This window comes from Henckelia pumila, chromosome 2 (assembly GCF_033568475.1).
Source record: "Henckelia pumila isolate YLH828 chromosome 2, ASM3356847v2, whole genome shotgun sequence".
In the NCBI taxonomy this organism is placed as follows: Eukaryota; Viridiplantae; Streptophyta; class Magnoliopsida; order Lamiales; family Gesneriaceae; genus Henckelia; species Henckelia pumila.
Genome location: NC_133121.1, coordinates 141,288,574 through 141,307,999, shown reverse-complemented (window position 1 = coordinate 141,307,999; position 19,426 = coordinate 141,288,574). Strand labels below are relative to the sequence as shown.

The window sequence follows — 19,426 nt, the reverse complement described above, 5'->3', positions numbered from 1 at the left end:
CAGTATATATACGTGCGGATGTTTTGTCCTCTTCATCTCATCTTATCTTAAAACATAATATCATAAATAGTTTAATTTGAATCTCTAGTTTATATTTATAGATATACTTTGTGACACGTGATTTTACGTGTTCGACAATTTAATTATTTAAAAAAAAATATAAAAATTATAATAGATAAAATATGTGAGTTTTTAAAAAGTAAAGAGAATTAGTAAAAAAAGTATTTGGATAATTTAATAAAAAGAAATAATGAAATTTGAAAAAAAAATAATAAGATAATGATATTATAAAAAAATGAATACACAAAAAAAACGATTAATATAAAAAAACTCATCAATTATAATATTGTACAAATATATAGTATAAGGGCAATTTGCTCAAAAATCTCCAAATGCAAACATATTTTGCTTTGGGGTCCCTAGTCATAAATGTGATAAAAAACAATACAATATGTGGTACAAAACCATACAAGATATGGTACAAATTAACAAAGATTGTGGTATAAAAAAATGGCTAAAGAGTGCAGAGCAAAACATGTTTGCATTGGGAATTTTTGAGCAATTTGCATATAATATAACGTAATATGGCATAATTAAATCCATGACATTGGAAAGAGGAACACGTGCAATTGCAAAGGTACAAGTTTTGCATTTTTTTTCCTGTTATTATCATTAACAATTATTATTAGATGCGTATTCCTAGGATGATGCCAGTACCGCCCGATGTTTCTCGACTCTCGTAATACCATCCGCCTCCTAATTTAGTATAGATATTCAAGACATAATATAAAATTATTATTATATTAAAATTATTATTATATTAAAATTATTATATGTGTTATTTATTATTATTTTATATTTATATTAAATATATATGTTGGGTTCATTTGCAACAACAAGAATAATCGTGTCATAATTTACTCCCTGTCACCGACTCACCTAACTGGCTAACTATAGTGGTATTTTTAGCAAGGTCTTAAATTAATTATTTTAGGAATTAGAATATATAAACTAGGATGGACTAGCTACTGCCTACTTCTCACCTGTAAGCATCCACAGCTCATTTTTTTTGCATTTGCATTCCCTTGATTACAATAATTGCCATTTTGTTCATGCAATGGAAGAGATTGAAATTGTCCAATATTTCGAGGGCAAGACCTTTTTAATCACTGGTGCCACTGGCTTTCTTGCAAAGAGTTAGTTTCCTTTGCCATCATATATGTTCTTTTGTACATTTTGAGGGTGATGCTCTTTGCTTTTTTTAACCCTCTTTCAATACTTCTTTTTTTCAGTTTTCTTGGAAAAAATACTTCGTTTGCAACCAAATGTGAAGAAATTGTTTCTTCTAATTAGGCCGACAACCGAGAGGTCTATCGAACAACGCCTACGCGAAGAGGTACGTGCTAGTTGTTGAGAATATTCATCTATTTCTTAGGTAATGTTTGAGAGAATAATTTTAGGAGTACTTTTCAGTTTTTATTAACAAAAATTTCACAAAATTTTAAAATTTTGTTAAAAAAAACAGAAAAGCGCTTCAGAAGTTCTTCCAAACACTACCTTATAATGTAATCTTCTCGAATTCAATATGATTTGATCATACTTAGAAATAATTAACCTGACCTCACTTTTATTACCATTTTCCTAGATTTTCGGCATCGATTTGTTTCGTGTTCTACGAGAAGAGATGGGAGGTGACTTGAGCTCTTTGTTGGACAAAGTTATTCCCATTCCGGGTGACATTTCTCATGACAACTTGGGAATCGTCGATTCAGAGTTGAGGCATAATATGTTACAAGAAATAGACATTATTGTGAACTCAGCTGCAACCACCAATTTTGATGAGAGGTATTTATGATAAGGTGGTTTCATTCTTTTGTAATTAACTACCAAATATATTTTGGTAACGTGATCATGGATACAATAGACCTAATTCTAGTACCATTGTTTAGTTGCTATATATAACTTATAATTTATAAGACCTAATTAATTATAGTACCATGCATTGTGTAGTTGGTGTAACTTATAAGACCTAATTACAGTAGCATTGCGTCCGAGAAGTGACGACGTAAGACACTAGTTTCGTGGGAAAAGTGCTTTTTTGTCTTATAAGTTTGTCAATTTGCGATTTCCACCATTTTTTTGTTTTTAGATTTCAATTTTAGTCTATTGTTTTTGTTTTTTTGGAAATTTTAGTCATTTTTTCAATGTGCCGCTCATAAGGCATCAATGCAGTGCTAATGTAGATCTGATGTGGATAGTTCCACGTAAGAATTTTCGAAGAAAAATTAATAAAATTGTCAAAAATCGAAACATACATGACTAAAACTGAAATCTGAAAACAAAAGACCGAAATTACAAATTAAAGTGACAAACATACATGACCAAAATTACAATTTTCCGCGATTTTCGCATTCATTTTTTTGTAGGACTCAAGGAGCAAGTGTATCACCGCGCGTGTAGCTAGATCTTAAAAGCGAGCTTCGAACTTAAAGCCTAAACTAAATTAACGAATACCTCTAATTTCTTGAATCAATTACAGCTTCGGTTATGTATGCAGATATGATGTGGCACTGGGGATTAATGCTTTGGGAGCTATGCATTTGGAAAAATTTGCGATAAAATGTTCAAAATTGGAGACTCTACTCCATGTCTCCACGGGTTGGTAACACTATATTCAAGATTTTCATTGATTGGCAAATTTCGAAACATATATATATATATATATATATATATATATATATATATATATAAATTAAAATAAAAAAATGAACACCTGAGGGTCTAAGTTTTCATGCACATGATTGATGTTCACCGTATCAAAATTATAAGTGTGTGATTTGTGAATAGGCTTAGGTCAGTGTTCAAAACATGGTTATTTTTCAAAAGTTCTCATATTATCGATGTCTAATTCTTTTCTATCATCAACGTGCAGCATATGTACATGGCAATGGTGTTGGACTAATACCCGAGAGAGCATTTCGCAAGGGAGATACCCTTGATGGAGCTAAGATCTCATATTTAGACATTAACACGGAGACGGAGATCGCGAACGACAGGTTGAGGGAACTTCAAGCACAGAATTCAACAGAAAAAGAAATCATAAGGGCTATGAAGGATTTAGGCATCGAAAGGTTAATGTTGCTATATATTTCATATAGATTTGACCACGCATCTTATAAAGATTTGATTTGATGACTATAAACTTCTTATACAAAATTTGGGATTTTTTTATATATATAATTATCAGAGCAATGCTACATGGATGGCCGAACACGTACGTGTTTACGAAGGCAATGGGAGAGATGGTTTTGGAGAAATTCAAGGAAGTGGCCAATCTTATTATACTACGTCCCACTATAATAACAAGCACTATTACAGAGCCTTTTGCTGGATGGATCGAAGGTTTAAGGTACATACGTAGTGATTTATCCGAGGTTGCGAAGTTGTATTTGGGTCGAGTTTTAAAAAATTTGGACGATATATAGATATATCACCATATAAATATATATAGTTATTATTGAAATTGTTTAAATTGATTTTGTTCATCGAACAAGTAAAGGAATCTTAAATTCATTCGTTCAAGCACAAAAAGATTTTTTTAAAATATATATATATATATATACGATTGATTTGCAAATGATTCAGAAATTCTTAATTGTTAATTGGGTTTATAACAGAACTTTGGACAGCATCTTTGTTGCCTACGGAAAAGGGAAACTGAAATTTTTCGTAGGTGATCCCGAGTCAACACTGGACATGGTAAGTTGGTCTAACTAGATATCTAATGTATTGTTTTTTTAATTTTTAACTGTCTAAAAAAGTGATGTTTTTTTTGTACTATTATATTTTTTTTTTTTAAGGTAGCCACTAGCCAGTATTAATTTATTAATAGTAAACATAAATGGGAACTTTTCCAACTGCATGAACCTATAAGTTGATCAGCGATTTTTGTTTTCATTCTCCAAGTGTTCAAAATTAAAGGTCTTGGTAATTATGTAAGTTTTCTTCCCATAACACTAATCCAATATAATTGGATACATCAGTAATGTCCAATGTAACATTAATAATTAATATGTGTTACATCAACAATGTCCAACATGATGGTCATTATTTCAACTAAATAAAACCACAAGTCATAAAAAAAATTAATTTATAGAACAAACTAAAATTTGACTATATATTTAAATTATCAAAACTCGCAAAAAGACCAATTTATGGGAAGAATTTAATTGTTTTCCCTACACAGAAGTTTAAATCCATTATCCACAACTATTTCACAATGAGTCCACGAAATAATACACAAATCTAAGAATTGAATTCCAGAGCAATTATTTTTAAAAAAAAATGTCAAATTTTCATTTTTGCATTTAATAATTGTGAGGTTGACTCTTCATTAAAATTCTCATATCTTGAAATTAACATACCAATGAAGCAAGATCCATACATGCATATATATAGTTCGTGGTTAATCATATTCAGTTTAGAGTAGTTTTCTAGCTCACATGAGTTTAGGCTCAAGTCTGAACTATATAATCTCTAATATTAAATGTTTGCATTATTAGTTAGATTAATGGTTCGATTTGGTATTGTAATATGGTGTCTTCAACTTAATGGATTCAAGAAAAGAGAATTGAATCGGGATTAAGTCTGGAATAAGAAATAGGTGAATTCTGGGTTAAGTGTTGATCTTTAATTGTAACAAGTGGCGCCGTCTGTGGAAAACGACTTGGATACAATGGGATCACTAAAATTTGATTTGGAGAAATTCACCGGGAAGAATGATTTTTCTTTATGGAGAATCAAGATGAGGGCTATACTGATTCAACAGGTTTTAATCGATGCTCTTGAAGGGAAGGAAGAGAGATCGGGGGATGAAAAGACAGCCAAAGAAAGAGAGGTTCTGTTGAACAAGGCACACAGTACTATTGTATTATGCCTGGGAGATAAGCCACTGCGAGAAGTGGCTAAGGAGACATCTCCAGCTGCTGTTTGGAACAACTTGGAGAACCTTTATATGACAAAATCACTAGCCAACAGACTATATATGAAGCAAAGGCTTTATTCCTTCAAGATTCATCAGGAAAAGGAACTGGATGAGCAAATAGATGAGTTCATTAAAATTCTAGATGATCTGGAAAATCTTGATATTAAACTGGAAGATGAAGATCGAGCCTTGATATTATTGAATGCTCTCCCTAAGTCATATGAAAATTTTCGAGATGCTATGTTATATTGAAGGGAACAATCAATAAAATTGGAAGAGGTACAATCAGCCATCCAGTCCAAGGAATTGCAGAAGAAATTAAAGAATGCAATAGAATCAAAAGGGGAGAGTCTGTCAATTCGAGGGAGACCTGATAAAAGAACAAAGAGAATTAAGGAATATAGATCTAGATCGAAAAGCCAGACAGATATAAGTGCTTCCATTGCCATAAGGAAGGACATTTCAAGAAAGACTGTCCTGATAGGAAATATAAAGCTAAAGAGGAAGGGGAAGCAGCTGTTGTAGCTGATGGTTATGAGACAGCTGAAGCATTGAATGTAACTGGGCAAGATCAAATAAATGAGTGGATATTAGACTCGGGATGTTCATTCCATATGTGTCCTAATAAGTCTTGGTTTGAAACAATTACAGAATCTGAGGAAGGAGTGGTGCTACTTGGAAACAATAAGGCTTGCAAAATAAAAGGCATCGGGAGTATAAGATTGAGAATGCACGATGGAAGAGACAAGGTATTGCAAGAAGTCAGATTGGTACCTAAATTAAAAAGGAACCTGATATCTCTGGGCACATTGGATACACTTGGCTATGTTTTCAAATCAGAAAGGGGAACACTTAAGGTACTAAGAGGATCCCTTGTAATTATGAAGGCAGTAAAAAAAACTCTTTGTATATCCTACTGGGAAGCACGGTAATTGGAGGTGCAGCAGTGGTGCAAGAAAGGGTAAACAACACACGTTTGTGGCACTTAAGGCTTGGACACTTGAGTGAAAGTAGTCTACAGGAGTTAGCCAAGCAAAATCTATTATGTGGAGACAAAATTACTGATCTGGACCTATGTGAACATTGTGTATTAGGCAAAGCAAAAAGGGCAAAGTTCCAACAGGCTATACACTCTTCCACAAAACCACTTCAGTATGTACACTCTGATTTGTGGGGTCCATCAAGGACAGAAACAAATGGAGGAGGGAGGTATTTCATGTCTATAATTGATGATTTCACAAGGAGACTTTGGGTTTATGTACTTAAGACCAAAGATGAAGCTTTTAGCAAGTTCAAAGATTGGGTTAATGTTACAGAAACCAAAATAAACATGAAAGTGAAAAACTTAAGGACCGACAATGGGTTGTAATATTGCTCTGAGGAATTTGCACAATATTGTAGATCTAAAGGGATCACAAGGCACAGAACTAACCCAAGAACTCCACAACAAAACGGTTTAGCAAAAAGAATGAATCGAACATTGCTTGAAAGGGTGAGGTGTATGTTGTTATATGCTAAGATTCCAAAATCCTTTTGGGGAGAGGCTATATCCACTTCATGCTACCTGATAAACAGGAGTCCTTCTAGTGCCATAGGATTCAAGACTCCTATGGAATTATGGAGTGGGACTCCCTCAGATTATTCAAAGCTTAAGGTATTTGGTTGCTTGGCATATGTGCATGTCAAGCAAGATAAATTGGAACCAAGAGCATTACGGTGTGTGTTCATAGGCTACCCTGAAGGAGTTAAAGGGTACAAAGTATGGAACATGGAGTCTACTGGTGTAAAATGCTTCAATACCAGAGATATCACCTTTGATGAAACAAGACTGGGATATTTAGTGAATAAAGAATCCAGAATACAGGAAGATGATGTACTTAATGAATCTCAGGCTGAGGTGGAGCTTATGAAGGATAACTCCTTAAAGGAAAAAGAGGTAACTTCTTATATAACACAGCAAACTCAAGATGTTTCAACCAAAGAAGACTTAAGTACTTATGAACTGGCAAGAGACAGAACACGAAGGTAAACAAGGCCTCCTCAAAGACTTGGTTATGCTGATTTGTCATGGTATGCTTTGACAATAGCAGAACATGTAGAGAAAATTGAGCCATCAAATTATAAGGAAGCTATGTTTGGAAAATACAAGGAGCATTGGTCTAAAGCAATGGATGAAGAAATAAGTTCACTGATAAAGAACAACACATGGAAACTTGTGTCCAGACCACTGAAACAGAAGGTTCTTGGATGTAAATGGATTTATAAAGTAAAAGAACCTGTGACAACTGATAACAAGCTGAAATTTAAAGCGAGATTAGTTGCAAAAGGCTATGCTCAAATTGAAGGGATTGACTTCAATAAAATATACTCTCCAGTAGTGAAACATTGTTCAATAAGAGTTGTTCTTGCGGTGGTCACTAAACTGAATTGGGAACTAGAACAGGTGGACGTCAAGACAGCTTTCTTGCATGGAGAATTAGAAGAAGTCATCTACATGGAACAGCCCGAGGGATACATAAAGCATGGAAATGAAAGTAAGGTGTGCTTGTTGAAAAGATCACTGTATGGCTTAAAGCAAAGCCATCGACAGTGGAATAAAAGGTTCAATGACTTCATGATGAAACTCAAATTCTTGAGGAGCAACTATGACAGTTGCGTATATATAATGAAACAAGGGAAACAAGTGACATTGCTACTATTACATTATGTGGATGATATCCTAATTGCAAGCAAGGATAAATCAGAAATTCAAAGGATAAAGGATAAGCTGAGTTTAGAATTTGACATGAAAGACTTGGGTGAAGCCAAAAGGATTTTAGGAATGAATATTATAAGGGAAAGAGAATTGAGAAGTCTAAATCTATCTCAATCAACTTATATGATGAAAGTCCTACTGAGATTCAATATGAATCAATCAAAAATAGTAAGTACACCAGTAGCTCAAAACATCAAATTGTCTTCAGATCAGTCACCCCAAACTGAGGAAGATAGGCAGAAGATGGTGAATACTCCTTATGCAAGTGGTGTTGGCAGTATAATGTATGCTATGGTTTGCAGTAGACCTGACCTAGCATATGCTATAAGTTTGGTTTCAAGATTCATGTCAAACCCTGGAACAGAACACTGGAATGCTCTAGAGTGGGTGCGGAGGTACTTGAGATGGACATCAAATTTGGGACTATGGTTTAGAGATCAAGGATCTAATACAAATCCCATAGTTGGATACGTGGACTCAGACTTTGCTGGAAATTTGGACACAAGAAAGTTTCTAACTGGTTTTTTTGTTTACAATGTTTGGAACAGCAGTCACGTGGAAATCAGTCCTGCAACCGGTAGTGGCTCTTTCTACAACAGAAGCAGAGTTCATTGCGGCTACAGAGGCAATCAAGGAAGCTATCTGGTTAAGGGGATTTGTTACTGAACTTGGTTTCGAGCAAGAATCGGTTGAAGTATTCTGTGATAATCAGAGTGCCATACATCTAACCAAACACCAAGTTTTTCATGAACGGTCAAAACACATTGATATTAAGCTTCATTTTATAAGAGATATCATAGCTAATGGAGAAGTATTGGTGAAGAATATTGCCACAGAGGAAAATCCAGCTGACGTCTTAACAAAGCCTTTACCACTTGTCAAGTTTAAGAAGTGTCTTAGCTTGATAAGTATGGTTGAAAGCTCAAAGTAAACAAGCAGGATTTGATGAACACTCAGTCAAGTTGAAGGCAAGGTGGAGATTGTAAGTATGGTGTCTTCAACTTAATGGATTCAAGAAAAGAGAATTGAATCGGGATTAAGTTTGGAATAAGAAATAGGTGAATTCTGGGTTAAGTGTTGATCTTTAATTGTAACAGGTATGTAACTGAAACACGCAAAATACTGAAAAATTGAATTAACAGATACCAGGGGACATGGTGGTGAATTGTATGGTTGCAGCAATGGCAGTAGCAGCCGCATCATGCCCAAATAGTGATGAAGAATCGAGATTATCCATATATCATATTGGTTCTTCCAAGTGTAATCCTCTGAAATTTGCAGACATAAAGTGGCTAATGCATCGCTTTTTGATTGAGAATCCATTGTTGGATGGCAGAGGAAAACCTATCACAATAGGCCAACCTACGACTTTAAATTCCATGGCAACCTTTCACAGATATATTGCGACCCATTACTTGCCATTTGTCAAGGTTAGTATATATCAATAAACTATATATTCCTTTTTATAGGAAGAATCATGTTTTAACTATTCAAAGAATATAGTTTATACAATTTATTTTAGTTTGTATGTCATTTATTTATATATATTGATTTTGCAGGGATTGCAATTTGTGAACGTGATATTTTGCAACCACTTTGAAAGTGCATACACCAGTTCCAGACGACGAATCAGTCATGCTATGCGTCTAGCAGACCTCTACAAGCCTTACATATTCTTCCAAGGAATGTAGGTTTAATTTTCTTGACCATTGAATATATATTATTCGATCTTTTCGTTCACGTTTTCAATATTTTTAAAAAAAAAATTATGTGGGATGTTTAATTCAAGATTAGATTTTCGCACCCAAAGTATATATAATAATGGGTATTAATATGATGTTTTATTTTTCAGATTCGACGACGCTAACACTAAAAATTTGCGAAAGAAGATAAGAAGCTCGCAAACGAGTGTGAACTTGTTGAATTTTGATCCAAAGCATGTTGAATGGGATGAGTACTTTTTGAAAACGCATTTTGCCGGAATTACCAAGTATGCATTGAAGTGATCTAGCTCCGACGATTTTTATCCTTCTTGTTATTGCTACGAAATGTAACAATAATTGTGTGTGATAATTACTCTCAACGAGTTTGTTTGTAAGTTATGATCAATATTTCAATGTCCTCCTTTCACAACTGTTATTATTTGAAAGATAAAACAAATGCAGTCGATCCTAAATAAATAGAGTAAAATTTATATTATAATTAATATTAATAAGCTGATTAGCGCTTTTATTTGCAAGTTGCATCAAATGAGTAATTTCAAATTTAACATTTTTTTTTATTGGAGACGTCGAATAGGACAAGCATATTGTCTAATGATTTGGGCCCAGACCGATATTGGATTGGTCTTGGGCTTGAGACTAAGTCTCATATTAACTCAATATATGCTCTTACTTAAACTCAATATATGCTCTTACTTTAAATTTTTTATTTTTTTAAAAAAAAAAAGATGAAACAAAAATTACATAGGGGCTATAATAATATTCAAATTCTTCTATGAGTGGGAACCTACAAATGTTATTTTTCAATGGACACGGGATAAACCTTCGAACGTACGCAATAGCTTGCAAACTTTATATTCAATTAACATAGTACAACGATTATAAATCGTGTCTTAAAAAAATGTGAGACTTTGTATTTTGTAACTAGCCATCGAATATAAAGACAAAATAACTTTTTTGAAAAAGTATTATTTGTCAAATATATTCTAAAACAAAAAATTAACATAATGAAATTTCTCATACAAAAATTTCTTTTAAAAATTCTCAAAATAAACAAAAAAAAAACTGAAAATGTAATTGAAATTCAACTACTTGAATTAGAAATAACTAATTAATATGAGATCATCTGCATAAGATGATTAGCGAGCAAATATTTATATTATCTAAATTTCAATATATGTGATGGAAGATGGATTAATCAAAAATCTACTGGACAAAAGCCTAATTATAAGGTATGTTCCAAATATTTATTGACCAAGAGTCAAGTAGTAAATAACAAGGGCAAATTATTTTAAAATTCCCAAACCCAAACATTTCTTTCTCTTAACTCCCTACACTCCAATTTCTTTGTTTCAACTCTCTAGTGGTCCCCAAATTTGTCTTAATAAAGTGTTTAGCATTTAATCCTTTGTACGTGGCATTGTTTTACCTATCGAACCAGTTCAGGCTAACCAGAACTATCGGTTACGCAAGGTTTCCAGCCGATATACTCTGGATTAGGGTCCAACATGCTTCCGTAAGATGAATCAAATTCAAAAAAACTCTTTGACCATAGTGTCGTCGGGTCATACCTGCCGAGTTTTATGAAGTGCTCCTCACACTCCAACCACGCAGTCGCAACAGATGGTTTCTGCACAAGCTCCTTCAACGACACCCAGCACAGCCTTAATTCGTTTTCTACCTTAAGGCGTATGGTATATGAATTTAATTATAAAATATGAGCATGAAAGAACAAGAGACTTTTAGAAAAATTATTCAGACATAATATTATTACATAAATCAACTCCTTTGAAGAGGAGAAGACAACTTGTTTAGCTACTCATAGTAGCCTTGTTCTTGAAATACATAAACGAAAACTTATATCAATAGAAAGAGAAATATTACAACAATTTATTTGTAAGAAAACTGAAGGGAATGATTGATGTCCTCAGCTTCCTTGAACTCTTGTATTTATAGCGAAAGTTCCACTCGTTTCACCGAGAAACTTCAGGAAATCTTACAGCTGTTTGTCTTGTCCTTCTATGCCATTATTAATGGCATCTTCAGCTAGTGGATAATTCACCCGTTATCTACTTTGTCCTGTTATGCCATTATTGATGGCATCGTTTGGTGGAGGAGTCACATGCCGTCCTTTTTCTTTTGGCTCTATCCTCCTCACATGCCTTCTTTATTGTTGTCGGGGCATCTTCTGCTTTTGCAGTGGTCCCCTGGGAAAACGCATCTTTGGTGGTCCATATCCACCTTTGCTTGTCTCGGAAAATTCCTTTCGGTCCGTCCGGGGTCTGAAGTTTTTTCCGAATTCTGGCTCCTTTTGGTTTGGACACTCTGGGCAAATGTTCTCTGACCATCTTCCGATATGAGCCATGTTACAAAATTTTTGGCGAGTCTTTTTACTCCCCGGCAGCTTGTTGTTCCATAGAAAGTTTCTCTTCTTTTCGAAGAGTTCTTCCGCAAAAGCCGTAGTTTTCCCTGTCATTGTGTTTAACAGGAATGATCCGTTCACAGAATTCTGATAAAATTTGAACGAAAACTTGACCTTGTCCATCTCGGTGAGACAAACCCAAATACCCCATGCCCTTCTGGTTGAAATTTCATTTTCTCCAAAAGTGGATACTAATGGTATTTCTTCAGATAGAGGGTCCTTGATGAATCTTTGATTATTCATGTCAGGTCTCCTTAGCTTGATGAAATGAAAGGGCTCGTGTGATCCTTTTCCTGTTGGTTCTGGAGCTGCACTAAAGAAATATAATTCAAGCACATCTCCTCTGGACAAATGATCGTTATTTGCCCATGTTTCTTGAACTGCTTCCTGAATCCATTTTGGTAACTGTGATATCTCCGGGAAGCTTGGTGACATTGTATAAACTGAGGCCAAAGCTCCAAATTCATACCAGAGCTTTACATCCTTAGGATTGACATTGTTTTTTAGCCAAACCCTTGGATAAATTTCTGCAACATCAACCCTGCAAGTGTTAGGGTTAATTTCACTTCTTGTACTTAATTTCTCCCACCTCTGTTGATAAACCTGAAATGGATAAATAATAGTCGGGTTAGTATCAATCTTAGATTTGCCCTTGTCAGTGTTGGGCCTAAGATTGATCTCTTCCTCTTTTACCCAGAGGCGGAGGGTTGACTTGATGAGGAATCATCATCAATTGTTGCTTCATCTAGATCATCAAAGGCTGATGATAGAGTATCACTTGTTTCTTGAGGTTTTGTTTCCTCAACATCTTATTTCACAACCGGTGGTTTTATTTCTTATTTTTGTAAAACCAATGGTTTTAGCATATCTTGTTTATGAGAAACCAATGGTTTCTCTATAGCTTTCACAATTGGCCCTTGAATAGCAGCCCATAGTTGTGTTTGAGCTTGCATACATCCTGTAATTCGATTGGATACTTTGATCCGATCAGCTTGTTGTAACCTGCCGGCCATTTCAGCATTAATGGCTAACTGGTTGAACTCGGTTTGAAGCAATCCAAGGTGTTCCCTGAGATGCCTCTGCATTTTCATGATGGAATCTACTTCACTGCCTTCCATCTCTTGTTAAGAAATCTGCAAGAATATTTTCATGAGATTTAATAATAACAATATCAAAAATATAATTTTGACATAATGCTTGTCATCTTAATAACCTAGCTTTCTCAGGTTTGGATTCAATCTTATTTCTTAAGAAAGCTTTTACCTGGGTGTTGTCAACCTTCAACGTGAATTTTTTAGCAAGTAAAAATAATGGCCATTTTTCAAAAGCCCTTTTAACTGCATAAAACTCCTTTTCGTTGATATGCCATCTGATGGCCTCAGATTCTGAAAAAAGACCGCTACAATATCTGCATGGTATTTCTCCATCCGGGGTGATTTTGGTAAGGACTGCAGCCCACCATTCGTCACTGGCATCCGTGAATAATACCAGATCATCTTCATCTACGGGTATAGCCATTTTTGGGAGATTCTTACATATCTCTTTTAATTGGTTTACCTCTTTAGTATGGTCATCGGTCCATATAAACCTGGCATCCTTTTTTAACAAAGGACTGAACACCTTTCTGTACATTGCTAGGTTGTTTATGAACATCCCTGTAAAATTAACTACTCCTAGAAAACTCTGGAGTTGTTTTACATCTTTGAGTTTATCTGGAAAATTCTTTACCTTTTCTACAATATGGGGTTGCAGAATTATTCCAGTTTCATCAATCTCAATACCAAGGAATTCAATTTTCCTTGTTGCTATGACTGCTTTCTTTTCAGATAAAACCAGTCCTTCTTGTTTACAAATTTTAGAAAAAATCTCTAAGTGTTTAACATGTTCGTCGATGTTTTTTGATGCTATAAGAATATCATCAATATACACAAATATAAAGTTGAAATAATCTTTAAAAAGGTTATCCATCTTTCTTTGGAATATCTGGGGTGCATTAGCCAATCCCATAGGCATAACTTCCCAAATATAGTGTCCTTGCGGAGTAAAAAAGGCTGTGAATTTCTTACTGCCTTCTTCCATTCGTATCTGGTAAAATCCAGACTTACAGTCAAATTTTGAGAACACTCTAGCATTTCGTACACAGCTAATTAGATGTTCTCTACTGGGTATGAAGTACCCATCAAACTCCAGGATTTTATTAATACCTTGGTAATTAATAACTAGCCTGGGTTTTCCTCTTTTTATTTCACCATGATTTCTGACCAGAAATCCTGGGCTGCTATATGGTGAAACTCCTTATTTGATTAGACCAAGGTCCAAATGTTCCTTGATAATCATTCTTATATCCCTTTGATCTGTTATGTTCATCGGGATAGGCTTATATCTGACGAATTCATACTCTTTGCCTTCCTTTAGAGTAATACTGGCTTTGAGTTGATTTCTATCCCACCATGCCAAAGGGTGCTCGTTGTAACTTTCTTGTTCTGTTGTTATTTTCAACATGGTTTCTCCAAACCTCCTTGGATCTTTCATTTTTGGGTGAAAAAGTTGTCCTTTATCACCACGCTGGCTGCGAAATATTATCGGCAATTGTCGATAAAAAGAAACTTTGAGTCTTTGAACGATAATTTTATGATCACAAATTGTAGTGAACATAAGTCTTCTTGACTCATTGTCTTGTGTGTACTTCTTAAACATTTGTAAGAAGTTATTTCCTAACAGGATATCAGCTCCTGTATCATGGAAATAGATTGGTGGTGTCTTTACCTTGTACCAAGGTGTCTGACCTGCTCCTCCCATAAGGATCTCTGCTTGTTTTATTCCTTTGCAAAGAATTAAAATTCTGAGAGAGAAATCTCGTCCAGCAATTTTTGGCAAATCTTCTTCACATTCTTCAGGGAAGACTCCTCTTTTTGCTGTACAAATTCCTGCTCCCGAATCAATATAAGCTGCAAAGTATTCAGCCTTATATTGTTCATACAATATCCCTATCGGAATGTATATGGAGAAAGGACTTGTTGTCATTTTTTAAAGGGATTACTAAATGGCCCTGCCATTTTTAACAGACTGTGTTGTAACTCAGTAATCCGATTAAAACTATTCACCTTTAGTCTTCCTAAGGCTTCAGAAGGTAGAGTATGGTTACTCCTTTCTACCTCTTCAATGCGTTCTAGTAAATCATGTTCATGACTTACTAATTTCAACAGTTGCTTCTTCCTCTGTTTGTAAACAGAGTTTTCGAATCTGATTAAGGGATTGTCTCTTATCCAATTCTCTTGGTTTTCCATTTCGTAGAATTCTTATTGAATCCTCCAAGTCTTTTCTTTTGCCATGAACTCTATTCCTTTTTCAAGGCGTTTCCATGGTTTATGGTCCTCCAGAAACTCTAGGCCAAGAATGAGCTGATCCACTTCTTTTCCTGGAATTCCACAGATTTGAACTTCCAATTCTCCAATATTTATCAATCCTTGGTAAGTTCCTTTTTCATGTTGTTCCAAATAGTAAATCGAGTTACAAGGGAACTGGTTCCGATGACTTGTAATATCGAATACTATTTTCACTTCTTTCCATCCTTCTGGAGATCTAAGTTTTCCTATTATAGAAAACTCTTTTTCTTCTGGTGGAATTTCTTGAATAGGAGATTTGTCCCATCTCCTACTTGTCATTCGGTTTTCTTGAAAAGATAACCTTCGAGGTTCTATTTTAAGGTCTCTGTATAGAACCGGTCTGTCTTGAATTTGAATGTCTGTTTCCTGAATTAAAGGAAACTCGATTCTTTCTGGGTATATTGCATGAGCAACTTTCCCAAAGATCTCTGGAATTTCAATGAATTCATTTCTAATAAATAATTCAGAATGATGAGTATTAGAAAGAGCATATGAAATTTGATATGTAATAGAATATGGTCTATTACCTTCCTTCGTTAGTCTCTTTTCCTTGAAGTTTTGATGCAACGTCAAGGCTCGACTAAAGTCCCTGTCAGCTAAATTGTAGGCTATTCTTGGATAGATAACTCCTACAATTTTTCATGCACAAAGATTTCCTGAGATAGTACCCAGGACAGCATCTTGAATATTCCCCATTCTTTTATCGCATACTACGATATCTATGGGTGAATCTATTCCTTCTTTAAAAATTGCCTTAATCATAATTTGGATTGCTCCAATATGAATCCAAGACATCGTCCTTGCTACCTCACCTTTCAACTTTTGCAATTCCTCTCTTATTTCTTCAAAAGGAATTAACTGCATCTCTATTTGATTACTTGTTAACTCCATGGGGATTGCCATTTCCCTTCTGGATACTTTGTAAATCAAATTATGTCTTCTTTGTCTAAGCCCTAGGTTGCCTAAGACTCTTTCTACTTGTCCTGCCGAAAATCCCTGGTACTTTTGTAACGTTGGATTTTCTCTCATAATCCTTTGGACCATATTATGAGATATCGTGGTTTGACTAAAGAATCCAGCCAAACTTTCATGTGTTTCATGCCGAAACACTTCTTCTTTATTTTGATTCTGATTCTGATCCATCCTCAGAATTTTCTTGACTAAACAATATCTCTTCTTCGTATATGCTTTCATCTGAGGAGATATCCTCAAATTGATATACTTGGACTAGATCTTGAAAGAAGACCGCATCATCTATATCTGGTGTTGCTTCAAAGAGTTTAACTCCTTTTTTCTCGTTTTCTGGACAATTTGTAGATATATGTCCTCTTGCTCCACATGTCCAGCAGTTGCAATCCTTGAAACTTTCACTTGCTCTTGTATGAGTTCTTCTGAAAGTTCTTCTTGATGGTGTTCTTCCCCTGCTTTGTGATGATATTGTTACTGGAGATGTTCTTGTAGGTCCACTTCTTCTTTCTGATCTATAAGATCTGGCATTTTGTTTGGACCAAAATGTTCTTGGTTTCCAAGAACTTCTCATTCTTTTATTGTAGGGATTACTTCTGAATTTCTTCCTTTTAAATCCCTGTGATCTGTTTCCAATGATCGTTGGAAGATCATTATCTTTACAACATAAAGGTGTACGTTTATTTATACCCCTTATTTTCTTGTAGTTCTTCTGTAATGCTGCCATATGGCACCATTCTGCCAATTTTCCTTTCAAAAAGGACGCGCGTCTTGCCAAAGTGTCAAGATGACCTGGAACGTATTCTTTAATCAGCATTTCTCTCCAGGAACTTGGCATTTTTGCGAAAAATAGCTGAATAGCTACATTTTCCTCGACTCCTGAATTCCATCTGTATTTATTGAATAACATAATGTATTCATCAACTAAACAGATATCATGTAACTCGAGGCTATACAGAGCTTGAGTATATCTTCTCTTTTTCTCTGTATCTTGATTGTTGAAATATTCTACCCCTATGAATTGTGCTTTAAATAGGGTGGTCATTCTTTCTCCAATTTCGCTGAGGGATTCTCCTGCTAAGATTGATTCCTTCGTATCTGTCATAGTCATCTCCCAAGCAATCTTGATAGATCCCATTAGACTCATTTCTAGAAGTTTAATGAATCCTTCTTTATTAAGATCTAATGTCCCTGCTGCAATTCTCATAGCTGACGTCCAATCATTTATAAGATCTTCTCTGTTTTTTAAGTCCAAAACATCAAGGTTTAACATAACCCCGTAAGGATGTATTGGATCTAAAATAGTTTTTCCGTAAGGAGTTTGATGGAGTGGGATTTTACTTCTTCTTGATCTGGTTCCTGCTGGATGTGAATTTTCTCCAACCTGGAACTCACTATGTGGTTCTTCTGTTTTAACCACATATCCTGGGGGATTCCCTATGGGTTGTTCACCCTCAGGGGAGTTCATTTTTAGATCTACTACTTTGAGATTCGCAAAAGAATCCGCGAGATCCTGTAGATCCTCGAGATTTAATCTCTCTAAAGTAGTCATCAGATAGTGTTTTTCTCTGATACTGCTTTTATAAGATTAATCATTATTTCATCATCAGTTAAAGGTTTTTTAACCATTTTGGTTTTATCTTTCTGATGTAACAATGGTTCGGTACCAAACGAGAGTGGTAACCTTCCTCCTGTATTTCCTTTTTTAGAACCTGAAGTTTGTTCTAGATTTGTGATTTTAGTTTGAAGATCCTTTAGGGTTACAAGAATTTCTTCTTGTTTCTTAAGGATTCCTTCAATCTGCCGAAGTATTTCATACAGCTGATTGCTGTAGTATTGTACCGTCTTTTTAATTTCTCTAAGATCTCCGAAGAGTTTAGAGGAATCTGGGGTAATTTCTAAAAATTGAGAGATAGAAATCATCTTTCTGTCGTAAGTAATCTATTGTGAACAGATTAACTTGTTTATAGGATTTCATATAAATAAAATCCTCTTGATTCAAACCTTCGTTTGAAGTCATCTTTTGTAAAAAATCTTCTCCTCAACAAAGAAAAGTATGAGTTAACGAATAATATTAAGTCTGAATATTTAACCTAAGGCTTTGATACCAATTTTGCGGATGATCCAAGTACCATAATTGAGCACAAACATTGCATAAATGAAGTACATAAATACATAAATTGGGTACAATAATTAAACATTGGATTTGACCAAGTTTGGTGGTCCTAGGGAGTTTTAAGAAAGAATTTTTATTGTAGGAATTTATAAAAAATTTAGGTTTGGGTTTAGGGATTTATTCACAATTGACTCAAATAACAAAGCCCAATAATTATTTATTTGGGTTCGATCTTATTTAATTATTATGCAGGTTTCTTTAATGAGAAACAAAAATTTACAAAAACTCATAAAAGTTCAAGCTCACAAAACTCTATGAATATCTATAAATAGTTCAAATCACTATATTCTTAAGTTACTCTCTTTTTAGCACAATTATGCTCTGCTCTCGATTAATATTATCTGAAAAATCGCTGACTTGAGCGTCGGAATGCTTTCGTTGAAAACCCTCCCTGCGTTCCTGACTCTGTTTTATGACGTGAGAAGTGGGAACAACCCACTGAATATTGTTATTGAAATCGTGACTGTTCATACCTCGGAATAGACCTGGCCAAGGGTCGGGTCAAACCCAGACCCAACTTGGAACCGAACCGTGGTCAACGATCCGGTTAATCGGGTCAACAGGTTTGACCCAAAGTCGTTAGCAGACCGGCCATTGACCTTCCAGGTTGGACGGGTTCGACCCGACGGATCAGTCGTCTTTTTAAAAAAATTTATTTTTTAAAAAATTTAGATATACATGCATATAAATGGCACGGAAATTAAAAATTGCTCAAAATCAATTTCCAAATTAGATTGCAAAAACGTGTTCAAAATCATCATTAAATTTGTTAATTTCCATAAATATAAATAAAATACAAATAAAAAATGAAACTATATTGATTTCTATTTTTATTGGATCTTAATACTATATGAATTATTATTTCTAACTATGTTCAAATCAAAAGATATTTCATTATCGTCACAATAATTTATATATGTAAACAATGATGATTAAATTTTTAAATATGATTTTTTTTGTTAACATACAACTATATTATATTTAACAAAATTTTACATCAATATTTATAATAAATG

General features: G+C 34.5%; 1 protein-coding gene across 1 annotated transcript; it reads left to right on the top strand.

Annotated features, from left to right (window-relative positions):
* Nucleotides 1–1,060: 1,060 nt before the first annotated feature.
* Nucleotides 1,061–9,745, top strand: LOC140883677 (fatty acyl-CoA reductase 1-like). The gene is made up of 10 exons (XM_073290236.1): nt 1,061–1,196; nt 1,293–1,396; nt 1,646–1,845; nt 2,558–2,658; nt 2,933–3,131; nt 3,248–3,409; nt 3,678–3,759; nt 8,882–9,169; nt 9,299–9,426; nt 9,592–9,745. Exons 1-10 carry the CDS (start codon nt 1,118–1,120, stop codon nt 9,743–9,745), a joined length of 1,497 nt encoding a protein of 498 aa, XP_073146337.1. The 5' UTR covers nt 1,061–1,117.
* The last annotated feature ends 9,681 nt before the right edge of the window (nt 9,746–19,426 follow it).